Source organism: Lepus europaeus, chromosome 10, assembly GCF_033115175.1.
Source record: "Lepus europaeus isolate LE1 chromosome 10, mLepTim1.pri, whole genome shotgun sequence".
NCBI classification, from domain to species: Eukaryota; Metazoa; Chordata; class Mammalia; order Lagomorpha; family Leporidae; genus Lepus; species Lepus europaeus.
The window spans coordinates 87,306,910-87,334,894 of NC_084836.1; the positions used below are offsets into that span (position 1 = coordinate 87,306,910).

The window sequence follows — 27,985 nt, forward strand, 5'->3', positions numbered from 1 at the left end:
GTACAACAGATTTCTTACTTTACATAATCCCATGTCAATACCATGAGTTGGGTATTTAAACTGTGACCCAGAGAACATAATAATAATATCATTATTTATATTTTCTCCTTTTTACTACATGATAATACTTTTACTACAATTTTACTACCAAAAAGAAAGTTGCTTTTTTAAATTTGTTTTTGTAGGCTTTCTTTATTTTTTTTAAGACCTTTTTTTGGATAAATCATAGGCATTTGTCTTTTTTTTTTTTTAAGCTTTATTTCTTTATTTGAGAGGCATAGTTACAGAGAAAGAGAGAGGGAGAGACAGCGAGAGAGGTCTTTCATCTGTTGGTTCACTCCCTAAATGGTTGCAGTGGCCAGAGCTAGGCTACCCTGAAGCCAGGAGCCAGGAGCTTCTTCCTGGTGCATCTTCTACTTTCCCAGGCCATCAGCTAGAGCTAGATCAGAAGTGAAGCAGTGGGAACTTGAACCAGTGCCCATGTGGGATGCCAGCGCCCCAGGCAGATGCTTAACCTACCACACCACAGTGCTGGCCCCTGTAGACTTTCTTAAGAAAAGAACTGCATAAGAAAAGAACAACCTTTGATTTTTTTTTTTTATCCTATCTATTACTATCTCAGGCTAACCAATTTCAGTTAGTTAAGAAAGAAGTGATCTTTAGGTTATGAAATTAAGAAGGGGATTTTCTTAAATGGAAAACAGAAATATTGTTTTCTAGAAAGGCAACCTCCACAGACTTGAAGAAAATTATTTTTTAAAGATTTTTTTTTTATTTGAAAGAGTTACAGGGAGGGAGGGAGGGAGGGAGAGAGAGAGAGAGAGAGAAAGACAATGTCTTCTATCTGCTGATTCACTCCCTAGATGACTGCAGTGGCTGGGGCTGGGCTGAGCCAAAGGCAGGAGCCAGGAGCTTCATCTGGGCTCCCATGTGGATGCAAGGGCCCAAGCACACAGGCCATGTTCTGCTTCTAGTCCCAGACTTCCTCCAGACACTTAATCGGAATCTCTGGGATTCTTTTCGGGCAACTCCCCAAGTAATTCAATATACCAAGTTTGAGAACTGTTATTATAGGGCAAACACATTGATTTCAAGGGGTCTTCTGTTTTAATAGTTAAGCCCGTTTTTGGGGTAGTTCTTGTTCAACATCTGGCATTATAACCTACATGTTACTCATTCTTATTAAACCAGGTTTTGTTGGATGGGCATGATTTTTGTCTTTTGTTGAAAACTTATACTTGCATATGATATTTCTGAAATATTCTGTTTTTGTTTTTTTCCAGGCTGCTCTTTATGGATGTGGCTGCTGGGCTGAAAATACTGGAGCTCATAATCCCTACTCCACAGCTGTGAGTACCTCAGGTATTTGCTGCTTTCATGACCATTTTTCACAACTTCAACTTTACCAGTCATTTAATGATTAAAAGCCATATTTTTAATAAATATTAAGCATATGCTAAGGGACTGTGTAGACAAAAGAATTGAACCATGAAAGATCTTTAGTGTTTGGGAGCTTGTAAGGATTGTTCAGCATCATCTTGCATATTCTTTGCTAACAAATGTGTAAACCTGTATCCCCTGCCTGCTTATCGCAGCAGCCTCCCAACCTAGGTCCTTCCATCAGTGGAAAAATAGGATTATGAGATCCTGGCCTATCAGGTGAAATCTAAACATGAATTAATGTTGAATCTAAGCCATATTTATATAATTGGTAAAAATTGTTTTGTAATATTTAATTTTTGAAGAGATGAGCATAATGTAACAATTTTCAGGTTAATTATTAATTTCTTATTGACAGGCCATGGAAATCTTGACACATATAAAATTCACAAATTGGTCATCGAATGAAACTATGGCCCTGTGTCTGTGGAAAATTATGTTTATGAACAAGCAAGTCTAAAATAGATAAATTCATTATTTCATTTTTATTTTCTCAAAGCAGCCATAGTTGATGTTAACTGTTGTGTTGATTTTATTTTTATTCAATATTTTGCTCAAAGAGTTAGTTTGTTGTTTAGATATCAAGAAATAACTCTCAAATCCAGATGTTAGGTGAACTGGAGTCTGTTTAAAAACAAAATCGTGAGAGCGTGCCTGACCAACGCATTTAGGAAAAGAGATTCAGTCTCCTTGGGAGTTGTCCACCCATGTTTTCCCCTTTTAAGTTGGTGATGTAGAAGTTGGAATAAGAACATATTTTATGGGTTTGAAACTCTTAAGTAGAGTGCAATGGATGAGTAAAGCTAAAATTTAGATGGAAGTCTTTCCCCCTTCCCCATTCTGTATTTTTTTTTTTTTAAGACAGGCAGAGTGGACAGAGAGAGAGAGAGAGAGAGAGAGAGAAAGGTCTTCCTTTGCCGTTGGTTCACCCTCCAATGGCCACTGTGGCCAGCGTGCTGCGGCTGGCACACTGCGCTGATCCGAAGCCAGGAGCCAGGTGCTTCTCCTGGTCTCCCATGCGGGTGCAGGGCCCAAGCACTTGGGCCATCCTCCACTGCACTCCCGGGCCACAGCAGAGAGCTGGACTGAAAGAGGAGCAGCCGGGACAGAATCCGGCGCCCCTACCGGGACTAGAACCCGGTGTGCTGGCACCGCAGGCGGAGGAGTAGCCTATTGAGCCGCGGCGCCGGCCTCCCCATTCTGTATTAGTTGAAGGTAGTTTCATTCAGATCATGACATCCAGTATAACCTTTTACCTTGGGTACCCAGCTTGTCATGTTACATTTTCTCCCCCGAGTTTAATGCTACCCACTGTCCAGAGAACCTGAGGATGATAGATATATTAGTCAGCTTTGCACTGCTGTGAGAAATACTTGAGAGAAGCTACCCAAGAAGGAAGGTTTATTTTGGCTTATAGTTTTAGAGATTTGCAATCCAAGATCAGGCAGTCTCATCAATTGGACATCTGGTGAGGGTGGTGGATGAGAAAGGCAGAACATGAACAGAGAAAGGTGAGCCAGAAGCAGTGAGGGAGGGAGGAAGAAAGAAGGGAGGGAGGGAGGGAGAAACAGTTATGCCAACTCAGGCTCTATAATGATACTATTGTGGGAACTACCTTCTGGGGTCACCCCTCATAATGACCTGAGAACCTCTCATTAAGTGTTTTCCACCCCTGGAACCACCAGCTTATCGCTTTGGGGTTCAAACTGCTCTATGAGATTGGGAGCCATATTCTATTTATACATATCAATATGCTTGATCTCTGGTTTGTCATTTCTGTGGTACTTTGTGTGATTGCATCACTCTTGTTTCTCCTGGGACTGTTATGAGATTGACAATGGGAACATATGGCAGAGTTGGGTGACCAAGTCATAAGGAAGGTAGAGCACACAGTTTTGCAATTTTTTGGCCAAAATAAAGAAGACTTGTGCCTTAGGCTATTGCAGAAAATCCAGAGACCTGGCCTTCATTTTAGGTTTATATATCTTGGAAGGTGATAATTGAAAGGCGGAGAGAAGATGGTTAGTTATGGTCAGGACAGGGCTGTCTCAAGGCTAGACAGGCGATTTGGTCATTAGCCTGAGGGATAAACTCCAGCATCTTGTTCTCATCACTGGGTGAGAAAGAATGATTGGGGGGTTTGGTGGCAGGAGCTGATCTTGCAAACTCTGACTAATGTCTGGCATCGTGGGAATTTGCCTTGCTAGCAAGGGAGCAGAGCAGATTCTTCCAGACTGACTAGCTGGGGAACCTGTGTAAGGGGATGTATATATAACAGGAATAAGATCTGTCATTGCTGTGAGGATTGAATGAATTGACATATGGAAAGCACTTAGTGCATTTCTTGGCCCAGAGTAGGGGCTCAATGCTTACTGTATTCCATTGAATCTTAAGTTGCTATCTTTTATAAGATATAATATTGTTTTTATACCACCAGAGAGTGAAAAAAGACTACCAATCAAAGTATGACACACTACTTTCTCAGCACTGAACCATTGTTGTTGCTTTACAGGGAAACAAACAGGGATGTTCCCCCAATGAGAAGTATTTGCTTCACTGATACCAAAGTCATGCCTCATTGCTGTTTGCATGCCTTCTTATGTATACAGTCACTTTAAATTTCAAGTCTGTGTCATATAGTAATCCTTCAAAACATATTGTTAAAATGACACTTGAGCTCAACACATGTAGTTCCACCATCGCACTTAACTGTGAAGGATCAACAAATGGAAACAATGCCTTGTTTACAGAGGCAGCCTGGAAGAAGCCATCAGTTTTAATGTACCTCCTGATTCTAGACATTTTAAAATATAAAAAAAAGTATATTTTAGAACTCTAAACTATAGTAAAGATTTTCTCATTCTCAGCATTTATTTATTTATTTATTTATTTTGGTGAAAATAACTTGTTTCATGTTTTCTTGAAGTGGTAAGATAAACTCTTGAGGAAAGGAAGGTTGTAGGTATATTTGTGTCTCCTGAGTGCCTGGCATAGAGCCTTGTACATGTTAAGTGCGTAATAAACAAATAAAAAGGAAGAAATGCATGTGTGCTTCCAGCCTCCTTTAGAATGATGCTTACTGTTTCAAAAAGATTATTCACCATGGAATTTCTCTAAATAGCGTTTAAAAGTATGATTCAATTTGCCAAATTTGGACTCACACATCATTTTTCAGTAACACATCAGATGTATAATGTAAGATACATCTGTAGCTTGTCTCTGGCAATGGAAAGGAAGAGCAGATCAAGGATTAGAAGATCAGAAGGAGGAAAAAAAGCAGGAGATTAAGTTTATGCTCTGGTTGACCTTAACGTTGGTCTTCTGTTGCTTGTCTGTACAGTTCTGTTTTTTTCTTAAAGAGAACAGTGAATCCAGGGGTACTGCTGGCAACTGACTAGAGATAGAAGATAGAGGCTCAATCTCCCTTTCTCAACATGTTCTGGCAGTAAGAAAGATTTGCTATGTTGTTTCTTGTATGAAATCCAATGATTCATGATTTTCCAGGTTTCTTTCTTTCTTTTTTTCTTTTTCTTTTTTTTTTTTTAAACTTTCCTAGGTCTTGACTTTGAGTAGTCCTAGAAACCTGAGAGCTGTTAAAGTTATGACTCTGAGTTTCCATGAGGAGCTTCAAGGTGGATGGGATTTAAAGAAAAATGCAAAAACTGAGACTAGTTTTATTCCTTAATCTTTCTGAGCTAGCAGTTGGAGTCTCTTCCGCAAGAGCAGAGAAATTGTGCCACTCCTTCTTTGTTTCTCAACCAAATTAGCAGCTGTGGTTCTTCTTCTACCCCTCTGGGAGATTGCCTAATGGGACCGTGGCAGAAAACTCTTGCCCAGAGACCTTTGTTGGGGTGTGGGAGAATCTTATTTTTGAGAGGACTGTTGTATGATGGCAAGAGCCAATAGGAAACCATTGCTGAACTGTTTGAAAATAGTATGTGGTCATTACTGTTAAGGAGTTGGGCAGAAGTAGCAAAAATCCCTGCTTCGCTTTCTTCCTAAGCATCAATCATTGTTTCTCTTCTGCACTTTGAGTGTCACAAGCCCTCTTGGTGAGTTAAAGTGCTATTTTACTTACGACTTTGCGTGCAAGTCACCTAGGAATCAACCTACCTTCCAGCTCTCCCCTCATTTATTAGCAATCCTTCAAGGTAAAACAGCAAAAAATTGTCTGTATTTGAGGTTTATTTTTTCTCTTAGTTCTGTCCTCTCATGTACTCTTGAATCTTCGTTAGTTAAGATTGTTCTGCCATGCCACCAATCGACTCTTGTCAAGATTAACAGTTACCTCTGAAATCCGCTGGTCATCGTTTCGTCCTAAAAATAGTATTTTGGCACAGTTGATTCAGATGACTTGCTCCTCTTGGAAATGTTGTTTTTTACTAACTTACAGAGAACTGTAGTCTCCTGGTCCTCCTCAGTGTCATTTGTTAATGTTTTGCATCCTCCTGACCTTTCAGTGTTGTGTGTGCTCCAAGGCCTAGTCCTTGAACCTCTTCTCTGTCTATCTACTCACTTGATGTCTCATCCAGTCTAATGGCTACGTACCATCTATATGCTGATGACTTTCATACTTTAATCTCCAATCTGGGCCTCTTCTGAGAAATCATTTGTAATCAATTACTTGTTAAAAGTTTCCTTTCATATGTCTAATGGGCATCACAAATTTAACATTTTCAAATACAAATACATTTTCAAGTGCAAATATATTTTCAAATACAAATACATTTTCAAATATGAGCTTTGGGTATGTCCCCTACTCTCCCAACCTGTCCTATTAGAAATCTTTTCCACACACAGCAAGGAGCAATTCCTTTTACCCAGTGGCTCAGGTCAAAATTCTGGTTCCATTCTTTACCCTCTTGTCTGTCTTACCCATATCCAATCCAACAACAAACCCTATCTGTTCTCCTCACAAGCATATTTGCAATCTGACTACTTCTTATTACCTATACAGAGCTACCAGCAGATCTGAGGTGCCATCATCTCTAATCTGGGTTATTGAAGTAGTTTCCTGGCTAGTCTCTTTGCTTTTAACCCCTTTATTCAGGTGTCAACACTGGAATTGGTGTTCAAACCTAACTCAAATTATGTCACAGTTCTTGAACACAGCTTTTGTCACACAGCTGCTTCCTGTCTTCCTCAAAGAAAAAGCCAAAGTCCTCATGAAAGTGGTAGTATTTGGATGACTTTGAATAAGCATTTAAATTTTCGTTTGTATAAAGTAGGGATCATTTTGAGAAGGGAGATGTTCATATTTTTGGAAGACAGATGAAGATCTTTCATCTCTGAAGTTACTCTGGAATGTTGAGCAGTGATACATAAAAAAAGCAAAACCAGTCAAGTTGTTAAATACATTGCTGGTAATCCTACTGGGAGAACCTAGACTGTTCAGCTCACTCTGGTTCCTTAATTAGCCATGTTAGGTTGCTCACTGCAGGGCTGAGACTTTGACTTCCCTGAAACTTTTTCTTTTTTAAGGTTTATTTATTTATTTGAAAGTCAAAGTTACAGAGGAAGAGAGAGTGAGAAAGAAAGAGATCTTCCATCTGCTGGTTTATTCCCCAAATGGGCGCAATGGTTGGAGCTGGGCCAATCTGAAGCCAGGAGCCTGGGGCTTCTTCTGGGTGTCCCATGGTGGGTGCAGGGGCCTAAGCACTTGGGCCATCTTCTCCTGCTTTCCCATGCACATGAGCAGGGAGCTGGGAATGAAGTGGACTTGAATTGGCGCCCATATGGGATGTAGGCACTGTAGATGGTGGCTTTACCTGCTATGTCACAGTGCTGGCCCCACCCTGAAACTTTTTGTACCATGAAATAATAAACCCTTATGATCTTCTTGCACTCAGCAAGATTCTTAGAGTGCTCAGGATAAGGAGCAGCCACATAAACTGAAATAGTTTGAGACATAATATGTAGAGTTGGGATTTATGTCATGAGGAATCTTTGTGAATTATGACTTTTAGATGTGAATGCAGATAACACAGTAACATCTTAAAAGCACTTGAGTCTTTGGATTGTTTTGTTATTGAGGGCTGGGGAAAATACTGTTAATTTTCAGATAACAGAAGATAAAAACTACCATCACATTTCTAAGAGTGAAAGTAATTATGTGGGATGGAAATTCTATTCTGAGATTATTAGAAACTAATTAGGTCACTTCATATCTGATGAGCAATTAACATCTTAGTTCCTTCCTTTTATATAACTAAGGTTACTAATGGTTCAAAATAAAGGGCAATTCTGCATTAGGCGAGGTCATTTTCTAAGAACCCAGTTTAACATGGCCACTTTTGTTAGGTACCTAGGGATTTTAAATGAATGTATTTTAACTCTTTATTTGGTAAAGTATTAAATGACTATAAAGTAATAACTATAATGTAAAATGACTATAATGTAGGTAAATGACTATTAATGTAATGGCTATAAGGTAAATTAAAATGTTATCTCAAAAGTTAAGAAAGCAAGGGAAAAGAAAATGAGAGGGAAGGACGGATGTTAGGAGGAAAGGGGAAGGGGGATTGGGAAGTCATTTATTAGAATTATATCTAGGAGCTACATTGAGTGTATTCTTTGTATTAATATCATATCAATATGAGAATTGTGTTGTAATTTTCATGCATTTGCTGTGACCCTGATAATCTAATGTATTAATAAACTCTTTGAATAAAATAGAAAAAATTTTGAAGATTAAAAAAGGAAATAATGCATAATCATTGAAGATAATTTGGAAATTAAAATTGATAATTTTGCCATCCTGTGATATTATTAATTTTTTGGTGCATTTCTAACATTGAAACAAAAGTTGGAATACTATTTAGCTTTCATTATGCTTTGTTCATTTAATCTTGCATAATGAACATTTTTCTGCAGCACTAAGTATTCTTCCAAACATGATTTTAAGGGACATGGAGGTTGTGTTTCCATGCATCATGAGTTCAGGTCTTTTGCTTCCTGGCAAGATAACTTGTAATTGTTCTCACTCAGTTAAGCAATGGATGCTTTAGAGGCTCTTAATTTTTGCTCTAATCTGGATACAATAAAAAAAAGTAAAGACAGTCTCTGTCCCTTTTCACCTGTCTCCATTTGTGTAGGGCCAAAGGGCCACTTGCAGGCACCTGGTATACCTGATGTCTTGAATATTGTTATAACCATTACTACATCTCTCTTCCTGTCCCCAAATCCTACCAAAACTGTATCATTAAGCTTAGCATCATCCATCACACTTGTATGTTCACAGAAGTGTCTATAGCATCCTGCTCTCAAGGAGAACTAAATACTGCATGGAGAGAAAGTAAGTCTTCGAAGAAATTGTAGACCTGGGTGAAAATGAACCAAGTGAACCCAAGATGTTCTTTTGATGTTTGTGATTTCTCAAATTTTCTCTTCTTACTGGATACTTATTTTGCATTGCTTTGTTGTTGTTGTTTTGTGAAAGAACAGACATCTAATTTTCAAACGTGAGGTGAAGAAATGGTAAAAACAGAGGCATAAAATCAAGTGATGGGTTAAAATGCTAGTGCTGTGATCTTTAATGTAATTCTCCCTTTCATTGTTCTCACTTGAAAGAATGCTATTCTGTCCTATTGTGGAGTACTACCTGCTGTCAGTTGGAGAGGGAGTAAGTAGAGCAACTTGTCAAAGACTTTCTAAGCTCCCTTCATATGGTTCGCAGAAACAGGGCTGGATTTTCATTTCTTCTTTCATTCAACAGGAGTCCCTTTCATGTTTGAAAATTGAAAACGCGTGTTTTTCAGTGTGGAGCGAGGATGTGTGTGCCCTCTGGCACACCTGTTTCTAATTTCCTGACTTGAAAGCATAACCCATCAAAAGGAGCAGAAAAAACAATTTCTTTCTGACACACTGCTTCGTGGCCCTTACTGGACTGAAGGCCTTCGTGGCTTTGCCTTCTTGGTTCCCTCTGTAGAAGGCTTTTGTTAGAGCCAGAATTCACTCACTGTAACCAGTGCCTTTTATAAAAAAGCACAGGGCCATTTTTGGTATTATTTTATTGTTGTTGTGGTGGTGATTTTTTTTAGCTCAGGAAATTTACTGGAAATAAGATTTATTTAAAAAGCATATAGAAAAGACTTTAATAGTTTTAAATATTAAATTTATTTGGCTGGTATGTGTTGGAAGGGTATATATAAGCCAATCAGTGAGCTGATTGGCTAGGAATGGGGTTTGGTTGAGCATACGAATGTTTGAATTCCATAGTGCTGTTTAACACAAATCAGAGATTTTCAGTGCATTACTTCGGTTTTGTGTGTACTCAAGTCTTGCCAGCTTAAATGACTGTGAGGCGCAATATGTTGACCTTTGAGTTTTGTAAACTGATAATTTGTTGTTATGAAAGTTGTACATGATATAACTCATTACTTTCTGAAGGTACATAGTATGTCTGATGTTGGCAGACTGTTAGGAAAAAAATTGATGCCCAAGGAATTGGGGGCTTTAGCTCTAATACTTCGTGTGTATCTTTAGTTCCTTTTAAGTTTTCCCTGGACATTGGTTCTTTAGACACAACCTTTGGCTTGAGTCTCCTGTTTTTACTTATTTATTTTTAAAGATTTATTTTATTTTATCTATTTGAAAGGCAGAGGAGAGACAGAGAGAAAGAGAGAGAGAGAGAAAGAAAAGAGAAAGAAAGAGAAAGAGATATCTTCCATCTTCTTGTTCACTCCAATAATGGCTGCAATGACCAGGTTGGGGCCAGGCTGAAGCCAGGAGCCAGGAGCTTGATCTGGGTCTCCCTTGTGAGTGCAGGGACCTGAGCACTTGGGCCATCTTCCACTGGTTTCCCAGGCACATTAGCAGAGAACTGAATTGGAATTGGAGCTGCTGAGACTCTTGAACCAGTGCCCATATTGGATGCCAGCATTTCAGATGACGGCTTATCCCGTTATGCCACAATGCCACCCTCATGTTTCCTGATTTTAAGAGATCTTGTGAATCTTAGTGGTAAGTCCTCGGAAATAGTTTTTCAGGTTACTTTTTTTTAACCACAGTCCTTCTCAAACTTTGTGTATGTGTGTGTGTGTGTGTGTGTGAGAGAGAGAGAGAGAGAGAGAGAGAGGGAGGGAGGGAGGGAGGGAAGAAGGGAGGGAATCACCTGAGAATCTCTTTAAAATGCAGATGGTGATCTAATGACCATGTGGAGAATTCTGGGATTCTGCATTTTCCCAAGTTTCCAGGTGGTGCCAGTTTTGCTGGTCCACAGATGGTTCTTTTTTTTGTTTGTTTGTTTGTTTTGTTTTGTTTTTTGTTTGCTTTTTTGACAGGCAGAGTGGACAGTGAGAGAGAGAGACAGAGAGAAAGGTCTTCCTTTGCCGTTGGTTCACCCTCCAATGGACACTGTGGCCAGTGCGCTGCGGCCAGTGCACCACGCTGATCCGAAGCCAGGAGCCAGGTGCTTCTCCTGGTCTTCCATGCGGGTGCAGGGCCCAAGGACCTGGGCCATCCTCTACTGCACTCCCGGGCCACAGCAGAGAGCTGGACAGGAAGAGGAGCGACGGGACAGAATCCGGTGCCCCGACCGGGACTAGAACCCGGTGTGCCGGCGCCGCAGGCGGAGGATTAGCCTATTGAGCCACAGTGCCGGCCCCACAGATGGTTCTGTAAGCAGCAAGACAGCATTTCTATGGTCAAAATGTGCTGTCACCCAGCTGTGTCTTGCCTACAACACCAATCTACATGCAGTTTACTAATGTCTTCTCTCACTGTATTTGGTGGATCTAAAGCTAAGAAGAGAGTGGGCATGTGTTGCAGTGGTTAAGTTGATGCTTTGGATGCCTGCATCTCATATCAGAGTGCCTGGTTTGAGTCCTGGCTCCCCCTCTTCCAATGCAGCTTCCTGCTAAAGTGCATTCCAGTAGGCAGCAGGTGATGGCTCAAGAACTTGTGTCCCTGCTACCCATGGGGAGACCTGGACTGAGTTCTGGGCTGCTCACTTAGCTCTGGCTGTTGAAAGTATTTGAAGAGTGAACGAGCAGTTGGAAGATCTTTCCATGTCTTCCTTGCTCTCTTTCAAATAAAATTAAATAAATGTAAAAAATTAAAAATATACCCAAGAAGATGTGGTCTATATTTTTGACTCTAGGATATCTTTGTGTGCATTAATGAATGGTGAGCCAAAATGTATAGGGTCTACTGGGCAGGATTGTTCTGCTGCAAGAAGTGATATTTATGTTTTTACAGTCTTGTGGGGTATTACCTAGTTAGCCCTGTATGTTAGCCAAGGTTCTTGTTGCAAAGAGAAGTGGATGAAACAAAACAGTAACCCTAAATATTACTGATTGTAGGATTAGAAAGCCATAATGCTAAACAGTTTTTTTTTTTTTTTTTAAACTGGCCCTGTCCATGGTAGCTGGTTAATTTGAAGGAAAAGTGGGACCTTGTAGTTTCTGGTGTTGTGGTGCAGTGGGATAAGCCACAGCTTGCGATGCTGGCATCTCACACCAAGAGTACCAGTTTGTGTCCTGGCTCCCTCTCTTGAGATCCAGCTTCTTGTTAATGTACTTAGGAAGGCAACAGATGGCCAAATACTTGAGTGTCTGCCACTCATTTGGGAGACCTGGATAGAATTCCTGGCTCCTGGCTTTGGCCAGCTCAAGACCTGGCTGTGGTGGGCATTTGGGGAGTGAAGTGATGGACGAATGCTCTCTGTCTCTTTATATTATAATGTATGTAAGTGTAAAATGTACAATTTGTATTTTTATTAACATGTTATTGAATGTGTCATGGTTTTCATTAGTAAATCACAGCATGATCCAGCCCACAGTATAGCATATCATGGTCGAAGGATACCTTCCATTTTTAAAAATTTTCAGAATGCTTCATTCATTTTGTGAGAAATTTCATTTATTTATTTGTTGTTTTTTTGTTTTTTTAGTTTTGATGAAAATGATTGAAGCAAATACTGGCAAGTAGAAAATATAGGTAGTCATTTTAAAATCTGAGCTGAATATTGAAGATTTAGAGGATTCAACTAAAATTCCACAGTGCTGTGTTAAGTCTGTATGTACCCATCTTGCATGGAATGGCAGGTACATTTGGGAGGGACTTTGAGGTGGGGGATAGTTAGAGAATTTGGAATCAGACTTGGGTTGGAATCCTAATGGAGAGAGCAAATTGGAAGGATTATGTCTACCTTTCCCTTACAAAGGAGGGACATACAGGTATGCTGATTATCACTAAAGGTGCTTCTCCCATGAGCTGGCACTCAGTATTATGGCTGTGTTTAATGATGCTGAACAGTTCTGTTTTCTGTTTTTCTTTATTTAATCTAGCTTTCAATGAGAATACTTTATTGGGGTTCTTTATCATTTCTTGGGAAATTATGTTTTGTAATCTATTTATCCTTGTTTACAAATAATAATAGACTAATAAGTTTTGCAATGATAATGTAGTATTATGTCTCAGAAATTTGAAAAAAAATTTGCTTTAATATAGCTAAGATTTCTAGTAAAATTCATGTTGAAGGGTAATAGGGATTTGAAGATTTACTGAGAATTTATTACATCTGAGTTCTTCCTTGTCCTTAAAATTTGTATGTGTATTTTAACAATTAAAATGTGTATTTTAACTGTTACACTTTCTTGTGCTAAAGTAAATTTAGTGTGATATGGAAATACAACTCAACTGGAAGATTTTTCATTTATTTCTTTTACAACCCCTCATTTGTCTGCTTCACCTTGTCTGCTTTGATTACATTCTACCTCTTAGTAGAGGTTTCTTTCTTGTATCTCTTTGCATCAGAATGATAATTTGTTTGGATCTGGACTAAGCATTAGTGGTGCAGTCCTGGGCTCCCCTAGGAACAGCATTTACAGATTAAACTCTGCTCATGTCATCAAGTTTTGAGCAACTCTCTGTGTGAATTGTTATTTTAATTTATGTATACGTCTGGACAACTCTTGTTTAGAAAGCCCTAGCTATCATCAATTGCATTATTTTTTTATTGCTGCCATTGCAATATAAACACCTTAGCATAATTTCTTGAGGAGGATTACATGTTTTTCTTTCTTCTCCTGTTTAGAATCTCTTCCCTTCTTAGCCATCTGGTGAAGCCTAGTTTGTCCTTTAAGATTGAGCTCAAATGTCTTCTATTTTCTGCAGTCCTCCTCCTTTTCTCTCCCCTCCCTTCTTTTCTCCCCTGACCCCTCTTGATGTCCCTTCTTTCCCCATCCCTCTCTCCCTCCATCCTTTTTTTCCATGCCCAAATCCATAGAATTACTTTCCCTGAAATTAGTGGTGCTGTGATGTGGCACTTACAGATATTTTATGATTGTTCTTCCCTACAAAACTTGGAAGCTCCTTAAGGATGAGGTTGGTGACTTAAAGATACCCTTGGTTCTCAATAAATGTCTGTTGAATTAAATTCAGGAACCTATTCCTGTTTTCAAGCACTGTCAAGCAGATTTTGATTGGCAGGTGATTTACTTGTTGCAGTTTGGTAAACTAGAGTTAGTGCTCCTGTTTAAGAGCTTTAAATATTCATGGAAGACTGTGTTTTACTGAAGAGAAGGGTGGTTTAAATTTTGCTGGGGCCGGTGCCGAGGTGAGGTAGGTTAATCCTCCGCCTGTGGCGCTGGCATCCCATATGGGTGCCGTTTCTAGACTCGGGTGCTCCTCTTCCAATCTAGCTCTCTGCTGTGGACTGGGAAAGCAGTGAAAGATGGCCCAAGTGCTTGACTGGGAAGAAGCTCCTGGCTCTTGGCTTCGGATCGGCAGAGCTCTGGCCGTTGCTGCCATTTGGGGAGTGAACCAATGGAAGGAAGACATTTCTCTCTGTCTCTCCCTCTCACTGTCTGTAACTCTACCTCTCAAATAAATAATAAATAAAAATCTTTTAAAAAATAAATTTTGTTTATTTTTGGTTAAGCTCTATAAACCTTTCACACTTTTCCACTATTGTAATACAGACAGTCCTGCACTTCTGGTGGTTTGTCTAATGATTTTTCAACCTTATGATGATGTGAAAGTAATATACTTCTAGTAGAAAATGTAGCTGGAATTTTGAGTATTCCTAGGCTAACAGTATGTCTAATGATACTCTCTTCTTGCACTGCTGGACAGCAGCAGGGAGCTGCAGTTTCCAGTGAGACATGCAGTCATAAGGTGAAACAGTGTTGTTGTGTTGCTAAGCTGTGATGTTTGGTAGAATAGGTGCATTAAATGCATTTTTAAATTTATATTATTTTCAGTTTCTGATGGGTTTGTTTTGACATGACCTCATTTATTATAAGTTGATGTGCATCTGTAATTAAGATGCTTTCATTAAAACTAAAGAAATCACAATTCAAATTTGCTTCAATAAATCAGGAAATATGTAAGACAGTCTTCTTCATGTAAGAGACAGTTAAAAGTTTTGGTTGAGTCCAGGGCTCCATTGATGACATCAAGGGCCCTGGTTCTCATTTCCCTTGCTGTTTTGTCATCATTGTTAGCCTTTTTTCTTGAGCTGATAGCAGAATGGCTGCTGCATTGTCAGAAAACTCATCACATAAAAATCTCGAGAGGAAAGAAAAAAATTGATCTCTTTTTACAAGACTTTTCTAGACATGAGGAACAGTTTCTTCAGAAGCTCCCAGCTACCTTCTCCTTACATTTACTTGATTGGCTAAGACTGCATAGCTATTCCTAAACCAGTCATTGACAGAGAGGAATGAGACTACCCATGGGAACAGTCATGGGAACAGCACATGCCTGTGAATTATGTATATTTCTGTGGGTGAGAGGAGGTAGAAAGCAGAGCAAATTCAGAATTGTGTTAGGAAAGAAGGAAACAGTCATTTTGCAAGTAACCGCCAGCATCCTACTAAATTTGACACTTGCCATCATTTTGTGATCAGTAAGAATGATGACAATTACCAGTATTTGCTTAACACTGTGGTTAGCATTTTTCATATGATTCTCATTTTCAAATGGGAAATCTGGATGGAGTTCCTGGCTCCTGGCTTCAGATCAGCCCAGCTCTGGCTGTTGCAGCCATTTGAGGAGTGAACCAGCGGATGGGAGACCTTTGCCTCTGCCTCTACTGCTCTGTAACTCTGCCTTTCAAATAAATAAATTCTTAAAAAAAAAAAAATCTTCCGTCACTGATGGTAGAGAAATGTGAGAAAAGCAGAAGAAAGACTAAATTTAAATTTGATTGCTTTCCTTTTTAACTAGAAACGTTTTTGACTATATACCTAGAGAGTTAAAAGATGTTTAGTTGCTTAAATCTGTCCTTACCAAAGCCATGTCTCTTGCCATTATATTTGGCTAACAGTGGGTTGGCTATGGAAAATGGATGTTTTTGTTTTGAAAAATCAAATACAGTAGATTAAAAAAAATGCTACCACAAAGTTTGTTTATATCTTCATTTCACCAAAAGTGAATAGATGAAATGGGATCTGGTCTTTTTCATATTGTTTATGTTCTGCTTTGCTTTTTGATTCTGGAACCAGACTCCTACTTCGGTTAGAATTTGTTTTCCTCTCAAGTATCATTTGCAAAATTATTATAGAAATTAATAAAGTGAAAGTATTTTTTTTTGACAGGCAGAGTTAGACAGTGAGAGATACAGAGAGAAAGGTCTTCCTTTCCATTGATTCACCCCCCCAAATGGCTGCTATGGCTGACGTGCTGCGCCGATCCGAAGCCAGGAGCCAGGTGCTTCCTCCTGGTCTCCCGTGCAGGTGCAGGGCCCAAGCACTTGAGCCATCCTCTGCTGCCTTCCCGGGCTGCTCGGCGCCGTCCTCGTCCAGCAAGAGACAGAGACCGAACACTTTGCACGGGGTTCCTTTATTGCTCGGCAAGCAGGAGATCCAGCTTCGATCTCTTCTGGGCAGGAACTTCCCTTACACCCGCGTAGCAAGGGTTTATATGCACAATACACGTCACAAATCAGGTGATAGGCTAGAAGCGCGGGGATAGGACAATCTCGTGGCAAGGCGGGAAGGAGCGAGCTAGAGCGGGAAATCTAAGGCGGGAAGGAGCGAGCAAGAGCGGGAACTCCCTGAGATGAGGAAGAACCCGGAAGCAGGGAGTCGGCGCCATCTTAGGGGCACGGTTCCTCCGGTCTGGTTCCCTACATCTCCCTCCTTTTGTTTTTGCACAAATCACATCCCCGACGGCCCTGGCTCATGAGGGCCGGGAGAATATTTACTAGGCAGAGAGTAGAGGTGCATACCCAGCGTGCTTGTGATCCGTTAGTTACGGAACTTCAAGGGTCTGGCCACAACCCCTGATGTCTCCGTTAGGGATCAGTTTTTATTCCCTTTTGCTGGGGCAGGCTGGGAATTGAACCTGCATGCATATGCATATGCTCTCCCAGGACCCCCGGAACCCCCGGGTGGACTCCTGCTGCAGTACCTTTGGTCTCGCATACCCAGTTTTCGCTCCCCGTCAGGGATGGGTGATACAGCCCAATGAATGAGAGGGGGAACAAGACAACTCGAGGAAGGTGTGTGCCTGATGGAGGCATTGTCCATATGTGAGGCGTGAGTAGGGATGGGGGGACGAGGGTTTTAATCGCTTTGTTAGCTGTTGGTGGCGGAGCTGGTCCTGTGGGCCTCCGCCATCAGAGATATGCACGGGTGCCGTAGTGCGCCAGCACGCCCACTGTCCAGGCGTACCAACACAGGGGGCTGAGAGGTAGGGGGATGAATGGACTACCTGTGGCAAATGGTCAGGACTAGAGGACCTGCGAGTACTTTGTAACTGGGTGGCATAGTACGACTGACCGCCAGAAGTGCATTGGAAGTATGAGGAATCGCAAGAGCTGTGCATGGATTCTTGAAAGGTCGAGCAAGGACAGGAGTGGTTTTTGCTATGGGGATCAGAAACGCGGGGTTTGGGCACACATATGTAGCCGCGTGGTAGGCCGGGGATCCCCTGGAGGGGCAGATATGCAGTTTTGTCCCCACAATCAGCTGTGGCGATGTGAGTACGCTGCAGTACGGTGTTGCTGGTCCCCCCCTTGCAGTCGCAAGGGTTGCCTACGTTCTGCAGTAAAGCAGTGGGGTTGGAGTTAAAGCCCGCATAAGAGCCAGGGAGCAAAGCCGCTGCCAGTATGAAGAAGCGGAAGGGGTGCATCTCACGTCTCGTTGTTTTGTTGCAATTTGTCGTCCTGTGAGAGCGTGGTAATCTCGGTTATCTCGGGGGAGATGTCGTCCGTAGGTGATAGAGGTGTATCTTGCGGCGGCGGGGCTGTTTTTCTGACCAATCTTTCCGGTATCCAGAGAGGTTCTCTTCCAGATTCCTGTGGGAAGACACAGACCGCGCCTCGGTTCCAGCATAATACCGGATCCGGGCCGTACCACTTTCCCGTGAGGACATCTTTCCAACGGACATAGCCTCGTGAAGATGGCTCCTTTAACATGTGTCTCTCAGCGGGGGACATAGAATGATCTGTCAAATTCAAAAAGTTTATAGTAAACAGTGCAAGGGAGAGGCGCATTCGAGGGGTTTTGCCCGTGGCAATTCCCTCCTTTTGTTTTAAGAGAAAAGCCTTGAGGGTTCGATGAGCCCTTTCAATTATGGCCTGTCCCTGAGGGTTATAAGGGATTCCAGTTTTATGTTGTACCTGCATACGGGTGCAGAAATCTTGGGATGATTTACTTGTGTATGCAGGACCATTATCTGTTTTTAAAGTTTTTGGTTTGCCCCAGGCTGCCCATGCAGCAAGGCAGTGATTAATGACATGGGTGGTACGCTCACCCGTCTCCAGAGAAGCAAAAATTACTTGGGAACAGGTGTCAACTGACACATGAACATACTTTAAGGTCCCAAACTCGGATATGTGGGTGACATCCATCTGCCAGATATGTCCTGGTAGTAATCCTCGGGGATTAACCCCCACCGAAGGCACAGGGGTTAAAGTAGGGCATGCGGCACAATGGCGAACAATATCGCGAGCGGCAGCACGAGAAAGACCGAATTTGGCGGCAAGGGTTTTTGCGTTTACATGGAACTCTGAATGAAACTGGATAGCCTGCTCTTCTGGGGAAGAAAATTGGAGTATCCAAATGGGGCGTGTGGCTTGATCAGCTATAGCATTGCCTGTGGTCATGGGTCCAGGTAAGGAAGAATGAGCTCTAATATGAGTAATAAAGAAAGGAGCAGACCGATTCCAAATAGATTTTTGCAGGGTGAGGAAAACTGTCGCTACGGAGGATGAAGAATTGACTAGTCCTGCGGCCTCAAGGATAGACACAGAATTAACCACATAGCGTGAATCAGACACAATATTGACAGGTCCGGGGAAATCAGAGAAGACTTGGTTAACTATAAGAAGTTCAGTTACCTGGGGGGAGTTAGTAGCGAATTGGAATGTTTTTGGCACAGATCCTGAAACAACATATGCACCGACTCCTGTTTTAGAACCGTCGGTATACACTACTGGGGCTCCCTGTAAGGGCTTTTGGGATGTGGACTTTGGAAAAATAACTGGGTGAGACTGAACAAAGGTTAGCAAAGGATCAGAGGGTGTTCTGTTTGTAATAGTTGCGGAAGTGGAGCAGACTAAAACCGCCCAAGCATCAGTACAAGCGATTAGCACACGTACCTGTTCCATGGAATAGGGGACAACAATGGTGGATGGTTCGCGTCCAAAATGTTGGATAGCCCTCTGAATGGCTAGGAGAGTTATCTCCGCCACTGCCACGGGATAGTAACTAATAGATCTAGTAGATGACATTGAGGGATGGATCCAGAGGAGAGGCCCATCCTGCCATAGGACCGCGGTGGGCTGTTTAAGGGTGTCGAGGACCCAAAGAGTAAGGTCTCCCGCAGGGTCCCAACGTTTTAGGGCGGCTTTACTAAGGGCATCGTTGACAATTGACAGTGCTTGTTTGGCCTCAGAGGTGAAGGTTCGGGGGGAAGCAAGATCCGGGTCTCCTTTAAGTATATTAAAGAGGGGCTGCAATGCAGCATTAGGAATGTTAAGGTAGTGCCTAATCCAATTGATATCCCCTAAAAGTTTTTGTAAGTCATTTAGAGTGGAGATAGCATTGATTTTTATTTGAATTTTTTGAGGTCTAATTTGAGTAGGGGCGACTATAGCCCCAAGATAAGAAACTACAGACGACAATTGCACCTTATTAGGTGCAATATGCAGCCCTGCCCCTTCCAGCACTTGTTGGAGTGTACTGTATAAGGCCAGGAGCCTCTCTGCTGTGGGGGCTGCACACAGTAGGTCGTCCATATAATGTAGGCACCTGCAGTCGGAATATCGGTCTCTAAGAGGTTTTAGTACTTGGGCTACATAGACTTGACACATGGTGGGGCTATTAGTCATACCCTGAGGCAAGACTGTCCACTCCCAACGCTTGTCCGGTTGTTCCTGGTTCTGGGTGGGGACAGTAAAAGCAAAACGTGGGGTATCCTTTTTGTCCAATGGAATGGAAAAGAAACAATCCTTAAGATCTATTACAATAACAGGCCATTGGTTGGGAAGTGCCGAAAGCAGAGGAAGACCACGTTGCACAGGGCCCATAGGCTGCATCTGTGCGTTGACTGCCCTAAGATCATGTAAGAGTCTCCATTGACCTAATTTTTTGCGGATGGCAAAAATAGGCGTATTCCATGGAGAGGTGGATGGGATCAAATGGCCAGCGTTGACCTGCTCCAAGACCAGAGTGTTGACTGCCTCCAGTTTCTCCTGAGATAGGGGCCACTGTGGAACCCAGATGGGTACGTCCGTTAGCCACGAGATGGGTAAAGGCTCCACTGGTTTAGGAGGCGAAACAGTGACCCCTAGGAAAAACCCAGGCCAACTTTACTTGGTCTTTGTTTTGGTTCAATGGGGGAAGGGTGGCCCTGGAGCTGGACACCGAGTCCCTTGCCTGGGACGTAACCCATATTTTGTAGCATAGATCGTACTGCAGGGGAAGTGGTGACCAAAGCAACATCCATTTCGGCCAGGACGTCTCTCCCCCAAAGGGAAATGGGTAGAGGTAAAATGAATGGAGAAAACTGTCCTCTATGACCCTCGCTATCCTGCCATGACAACAAGGCTGCACTGATTTTTGGGAAATGAGCAAAACCAAGTCCTTGCAAGGTTTGTTCCGCCACATTTGTAGGCCATGTACTAGGCCAGTCCTTTGTTGCTATAATGGATTTGTCGGCTCCTGTGTCTAAAAGTCCCTTAATGTCCTTGCCATTAATCTGCAACACTAAAGTGGGACGTTCATTTAAAAGCATATGTAAGCCGGTAAAATTAATGCCAGAGGACCCAAAGTTACCAGCGCCGCGAACGTGGTTTTTAGCTGGGATTAAAGAGTGAAGACTGGGCAGTAATAACATTTGTGCGATACGGTCTCCAGGATTGATTACTAAAGGTCCCTGAGGGGCCTGAACCATGATCTTTACTTTACCAGTGAAATCAGAGTCAACTACCCCGGGGATCACAGCTAGCCCTCGGAGGGCGGCGGAGGACCGACCCAACACTAATCCAACCGAATCCGGGGGCAGAGGACCGGAGCAGTCGCTCTCCACTAATTGTACCCCCATCTCCGGAGTTAAGAGGAGAGGGGAGGTGGCGCGGAGGTCCAGGCCTGCGGACCCGTGAGTGGCACGGGCTGAGGGTGCACTGGGTGTAGCGCAGACACGGGAGGTGGAACCTGAGAGTAGATTTGATTTTGGGGGCTCCTCGCTGGGTTGGGGAGCCCCCTCTGGCCGTTTTTTGGCCCCTGGGCGCTACCTGTAAGTGGGTTGCCATCGATATCGAAAGCAGAACGGCATACCTCTGCCCTATGAGGGCCCTTGCAGCAACGGCGACAAGGCTCTATGCCTGAAGGCTGTGCCGTGGAATACCCATGGCTGAGATTGGGGCAATCGCGTTTTCTGTGACCCGGTTGATGACATTGGAAGCAAAGTCCTGAAGATATGGGGGGTCGGGTCGATTTAGATTTTGGACTGTTTTTTTTGACTTTTGCCAGCATCGCAGCTAGGCCCGCATTAGTAAGTGGCCCACCGGTATCTCTGCAGTATTTTAACCAGGAGTCCAGAGATTTATGTCTATATTGTCGAAGAATGTTTTTGCACTCTTTATTAGCCTGCTCAAAAATAATTTGTTTGACCAGTGGCTGAACGTCAACCTCGGAAGGGAAAATACGCGACACAGCCTCAAGTATGCGAGCGACAAAATCAGCGAAGGGTTCGGCCGTGCCCTGAACGATCTTGGTGAGGTGGCTAGCTGAGTCACTTGGATTGGACGCCTGCCTCCACGCACGTTGGGCACAGTTGGAAATTTGCCTGTATACTTGTCTAGGGAATTGGGTCTGGTCAGCCTGATAAGGTCCACGCCCTAAAAGCATATCAGCATTCCACGTAGGGTGGCCGTCCTCAGCATTTTCATCTGCCTGGTCATGACAGCACTCTGTATTCATAGATTGCCACAAAAGAAAGCCGCCTGGACTTAAACAGGCCCGAGCCAATTGGGTCCAGTCGCTAGGTGTTAAAATGGACTGGCCGACTGATTCAAGGAGTGACAATGTGAATGGGGCTGTGGGTCCATAGTCATGGACCGCAGCCTTAAGTTGTTTTAATACTGTCATGTCCAATGGTTCGTGCCGGGCCTCTCGCGTGCCCAAAGCCAAAACAGGGTAAGCCTGAGCGGGGGCAGCGGGAGCGCCAGTTCGCAACTGTTTCCAGGCTTGTTGATGAAACTGTCTGCCTGAAAAAGGTGGCACATTTGGGACGTTTAATGGCCATGGCGGCACGGGTGTTAGATGGGGCTGAGGCACGCCTACATGACCGCCAGTAGGAGGCGCTGCGTCTTTAATCTGATGGGCGGGCACGACATCGATAGGAGGAGCCGTAGGCACTAGAGGGCGTAAACAGGCATCTTTTAACTTTTGCCGCAGCTGCGCATACGTAGGAGGCGGGGATTTAGGATCGCCGTCCCCTTCCCCCTCAGACTCAGAGGAGGCGGAGCCACATTCGGAGCCTGAGGCCAGTGAGGAAGTCTGGCATCCCGTGTCCTTAAATTGTATGAGGTCCCGGGCGCCGTCCGAGCTCTGAGAACGAACTTCCTCGAGAGCCTCGCGAACCGCCGTAAGAGTCGGGCGGTCCGCTCCCACCGACCTCTCCTCTTGGAGGCACGCCCGCAGTAGTTCCCATAAGGGGAGAACAACGGGGTCGATATCGGGTTCCTGGGGATCGTTAACTGTGCGCCGGAGATCCTTTCCTAATTTCTCCCAAGACTCAAGAGTTATTTGGCCCTCGTGGGTGAGCCACGGCGCAAAGAAATCAACACTTCCAAGGAACCTGACAAGTGTGGTCTTAGAAACCTTAATCCCTTTGCTACGCAATAATGCTTTTAACGGATTAAGCAACATTGAATGGCTAGATGAATTTCCCATTTTCAGTTTAAAGCGGGAAGACACGTCCGCTATCTTATTTTCAGTTTAAAGCGGGGGAACAAGTCTGCTATTCTTTCAGTTTAAAACGGGGAAACAAGTCTGCTATTCTTTCAGTTTAAAGCGGGGAAACAAGTCTGCTATTCTTTCAGTTTAAAGCGGGGAAACAAGTCTGCTATTCTTTCAGTTTAAAGCGGGGAAACACGTCCGCTATCTTAGGGTGCGTCCACCCTCCAACCACGAGATATACCTCACTCGCGGGGCCCAGACGGTAAGACTGACCTCGCTTACCTTCTACTTACCGGGCAACGTAGAGGAAGCTCCCCGTACGGGCCACCAGCTGCTCGGCGCCGTCCTCGTCCAGCAAGAGACAGAGACCGAACACTTTGCACGGGGTTCCTTTATTGCTCGGCAAGCAGGAGATCCAGCTTCGATCTCTTCTGGGCAGGAACTTCCCTTACACCCGCGTAGCAAGGGTTTATATGCACAATACACGTCACAAATCAGGTGATAGGCTAGAAGCGCGGGGATAGGACAATCTCGTGGCAAGGCGGGAAGGAGCGAGCTAGAGCGGGAAATCTAAGGCGGGAAGGAGCGAGCAAGAGCGGGAACTCCCTGAGATGAGGAAGAACCCGGAAGCAGGGAGTCGGCGCCATCTTAGGGGCACGGTTCCTCCGGTCTGGTTCCCTACACCGGGCCACTACAGAGAGCTGGACTGGAAGAGGAGCAACTGGGACAGAATCCGACGCCCCAACTGGGACTAGAACCCGGTGTGCTTTAGCCACAGGTAGAGGATTAGCCTAGTGAGCCGCAGTGCTTTGCCGGCCAAGTGAAAGTATTTCTATTCAGTAAGCAGTGAGCATGTTTGTCTTAATACAACATCATACAGTACAATACTATTTTATTAGCATTATAAAATACCTTTCAAAAGTGTATTCCCTAAGCCTCAGTCTACTTTGTGATTTTTGTTTAAGAAGAGAGGAAGGCACTTTGCATTAATAAGCATTACAGTATTTAAAATGAAGGATCATTTGTGGATCTTAATCCTGTTTATCTCTTTTAATTTTTAAATATTTATTTATTTACTTGTAATACTTGAGAGAGAAAGAGAGTGAGACATATCTTTTATCTGCTGGTTCACTCTCCAGATGACAGCAATGACCAGGGCTCAGCCAGGCCAAAGCCAGAACCAGGAGCTTCATCTGGGTCTCCCTCCTGATTCCTGTGGGTAGTAGGAACCCAAAAACTTGGGCCATTTGCTGCTGTTTTTCCCAGGCCGTTAGCAGGGAACTGGACTGGAAATGGAGCAGCTAGGACTTGAACCATATGTGATGCTAGCATCGCAGACAGCAACTTTACCCACTGTGCCACAGTACTGGCTCTTTTTTTTTTTTTATCTCTTATAATAAAAGAGCAAGTTTAGATGCTTGATCTATATTTCATTTGCGTGTAATAAAAAAACCTATGTAAATAAAGTACATAAAATCAAAGTGATAATTGTTTTTACTCAATGAAATTGTATAAATGGCATCGTGTGCTTGTGTATGCATATGTATGTATATGTATGCACAAATAGACATATAGATAAAAAATGAGGATAAGTGATGTTATATGCCCTGATGAATAACTTCTGATTGTTTCAGAAAATTATTAGGTTTTAATTAGATGATTAGTCTGTACCTGTAAAACCCCCAAAGTTTGTGGCTGAGCACAGTACCTCTTATTTTTCACATTAACGAGGCCTCACATAGACAATTGTTTTGCTGGGAGGTTCTCAAGTGACTGCAGTCAGTTGATGGCCTGACAGGGTGTCCATAAAGGCTTCATTCACGTGACTGGTACCTTTGTGGGCTCTAGGAGAAGACTGAACTCATCTGGTGTTCTGATATGCTTTTTTTTTTTTTTTTTTTTTTTTTTTTACAGGCAGAGTGGACAGTGAGAGAGAGAGACAGAGACAGAGAGAAAGGTCTTCCTTTGCCATTGGTTCACCCTCCAATGGCTGCCGAGGCCGGCGCGCTGCAGCCTGCGCACTGCGCTGATCCGAAGGCAGGAGCCAGGTGCTTCTCCTGGTCTCGTATGGGGTGCAGGGCCCAAGCACTTGGGCCATCCTCCACTGCACTCCCGGGCCATAGCAGAGAGCTGGCGTGGAAGAGGGGCAACCGGGACAGAATCCGGCGCCCCTACCGGGACTAGAACCCGGTGTGCCGGTGCCGCAAGGTGGAGGATTAGCCTATTGAGCCATGGCGCTGGCTTCTGATATGATTTGTTCTCACTTTGCTCCCTTGTAGTATCCTGGGTCCTGTTTGTCTAAATGTGACCTCTTCAGTAAAATAATTGATTTCTTACATGGTAGGTTAGAACTCTGAAGCATGCAGAGATAAAAGCTGTCAGGCCTCCTTAGAGCTTAGGCTTGGGACTAGCGTTGTATGAAGGTACTTCAAAAAGTTTGTGGGGGCCAATATTGTAGAGAAATGGATTAAGCCACTGTCTATGACGCCATCATCCCATGTGCACGCTGATTCATGTCCTAGCTGCTCCACTTCTGATCCAGCTTCCTGCTAATGTGATTGGAAAAGCAACAGAAGATGGCCCCAGTGCTTGGGCCCCTGCACCCACATGGGAGACCTGGAAAAACTTCCTGGCTTCAGCTGGCTAAGCACTAGCCATTGTAGCCTCTTGGGGAGTGAACCAGTGGGTGGAAGAGCTCTCTCTATCTCTAACTCTGCCTTATGAATCAATACATAACATTAAAAAAAAAAGCTTGTAGAAATAGAATGAATGAAAAGATGTTTATTTTGGTGTAAAATGTTTTGAAGTCCAAGCAGTTTTTTCATAATACATATTTATAAGCTTTCTGAAGCCCCCTTATATGCATGAAATTCCAAAGTTTTTGCACCAAAACAAATTTTTGTTTTTGAGTGATATTCTTTTTAATTTTTTATGTTTTTTTTAAAAGATTTATTTATTTTATTTAAAAGGCAGAGTTAAAGAGAAAAAGGGCGAGAGGGAGGGTAAGAGAGAGGAGAGAGATCCTCCATCTGCTGGTTCACTTCCCAAATAGTCACAGCCAGAGCTGGGCCAGGCTAAAGGCAGGAGCCAGGAGCTTCTTCTTGGTCTCCTACGTGGACGGCAAAGGCCCAGGCGCTTGAACCATCTTCCACTGCTTTCCCAGTCACATTGGCAGAGAGCTAGATTATAAGTGGAACAGTCAGGACTTGAACTGGCACCCAATATGGGATGCTGACATCACAGGCAGTGGCTTAACCTGTTATGCCACAATGCTGACCTTTTACTTTTTATTTGAAAGGGAAAGAAAAGAAAGAGAGGAGTCTTCTATAGGCTGGTTCACTTCCCAAATGCTTGTATCAGCTAGGGGTTGTAGGGGAAGCATGCTGAGGCCAGGAGCTAGAAACTCAATCGTGGTCTTCAATGCAGGTGGTAAGGACCCAAGAACTTGAACATTATCTGATGCTTCCTAGGGTGCATGTTAGCAGGAAGCTGGAATGGAGAGGAGCCAGGTCTTAAACCAGGCATTGTGATTAAGATGTGGGCTTCCCATTGGTGTCTTAATAGCCTACCCTGAAACTTACCTTTCAATATCATTTTCCCCCTAGAAATATGCATATGAACAGTTACCTGCATAAATACAGGTGCAATTCTTTTGAAATTTCAATGGATTCTTAGTCATGGTGTTACAGAATGTTGACAGTGCTCTCAGTTCTTGTCTCATGGTGAAGAAGAATTTCCCTGAGGTTAGAGACAGTGAGGAAAGCAAGATTTATTGAAGTGAGAAGCCCCTGCCACAGCAGCCAGAAGGGTGGCCTCCAAGGGAGGAAATACCCAGGAAAACTTGCTAGTGCTATGTCTTTTGTGCACAAAAGTAGCTACCTAGATTTAGCCAAACAAAGGAGAAGCAGAATAATAGCTAACAACCAATCAGACGACTAGAATAACCACCAGTCAGTAGGCTGGAATAACAACCAGTCAGAGGACTAGGATGGTAACCATTCAGAGGCAAGGACAAAACCCATCTGAGGGTTGGAATTGTAATTCTGTCCGGCTTGCTCATGATAAAACTAAACCCATCAGAGGGTTGGGGATTTGTAATCATGTCTAGCCTGTTCACGATTAAAAAGTTAAACGTTGCCACAGGTAGCCTCTGGGAGGAGGCAAGCACTTTGTTCACTCTTGAAGGAAATCTGCCCTTCTCTTTTAGACAGGTTCCTGACCTAACTGCCTATTAGCCTAATTCCTCACAATGAAATATCAGCTTGTATATTCCTGGTCTAACACATACAAGTTAGGGATTTACTAACTCTTGAGTTAGTGATTTATGTAATAGCTTTATTGTTTTAAAATAAGTATATAGGGGCCAGCACCGTGGGTCACTTGGTTAATCCTCTGCCTGTGGTACTGGCATCCTATATGGGCGCCGGGTTCTAGTCCTGGATGCTCCTCTTCCAGTCCAGCTCTCTGCTGTGGTCCTGGAAGGCAGTGGAGGATGGCCCAAGTGCTTGGGTGCCTGCACCGGCGTGGGAAACCAGGAAGAAGCACCTGGCTCCTGGCTTTGGATCAGTGCAGTGGTGGCCATTTGGGGAGTGAACTAACTGAGGGAAGACCTTTCTCTCTGTCTCTCTGTCTATAACTCTGTCAAATAAAAAAAGTATATAAAGTTCTGTTGTGATTGTTCACTAGTATCATTTATATTCAATCATTTGGATGCTTCTTGTTTTTATTTTTGCTACTCTAATAGCAATGATTTTCTTTTATATAGTTTTTGTTAGATGTATCTATTTCCTGACCGCAAGTTCCTGAAATATGCTTTCCAACGTGAAAGGAATGAACATTTTTTAAGGATTGTGATAGATATTGACTAACTTCCTTATATTTTCTTCTGGGAGTTTTACAGTTTTAGATCTTATGTTTAAGTCTTTCATCCATTTTGAGTTGATTTTTGTGTTTCATGTAGGATAAGGAGCTAATTTCATGTTTTTTTGTCTTTGAGATAAATTTTTTTCTTATTAAGAATTAAATATATTTTTGAAGATTTATTTTATTTATTTGAAAGACAGAGTTAGAGGGAGAAGTAGAAACAGAGAGCAAGAGAGTTCTTCTATCTGCTGGGTTTTTCAATGCCAGGTCTGTACTGTTTTGATTAATGTTGTAGTAGTTGTAGTATAATTTAGAATTAGAAAGTA

General features: G+C 43.0%; 1 protein-coding gene across 7 annotated transcripts in view; it reads left to right on the forward strand.

The window, feature by feature from the left end:
- The window catches only part of TASP1 (taspase 1), a 274,377-nt gene that overhangs the window by 119,457 nt on the left and 126,935 nt on the right, over positions 1 to 27,985 (forward strand). For 6 of the 7 annotated variants that reach the window (XM_062203858.1, XM_062203859.1, XM_062203857.1 and 3 more), the window contains one exon: positions 1,284 to 1,362. In XM_062203858.1, coding sequence (XP_062059842.1) covers positions 1,284 to 1,362 — 79 coding nt within the window. Of the gene's footprint in view, positions 1 to 1,283; positions 1,363 to 8,680; positions 9,257 to 27,985 lie in introns of those variants that run through there. The other variant, XM_062203863.1, reaches the window with a different exon arrangement.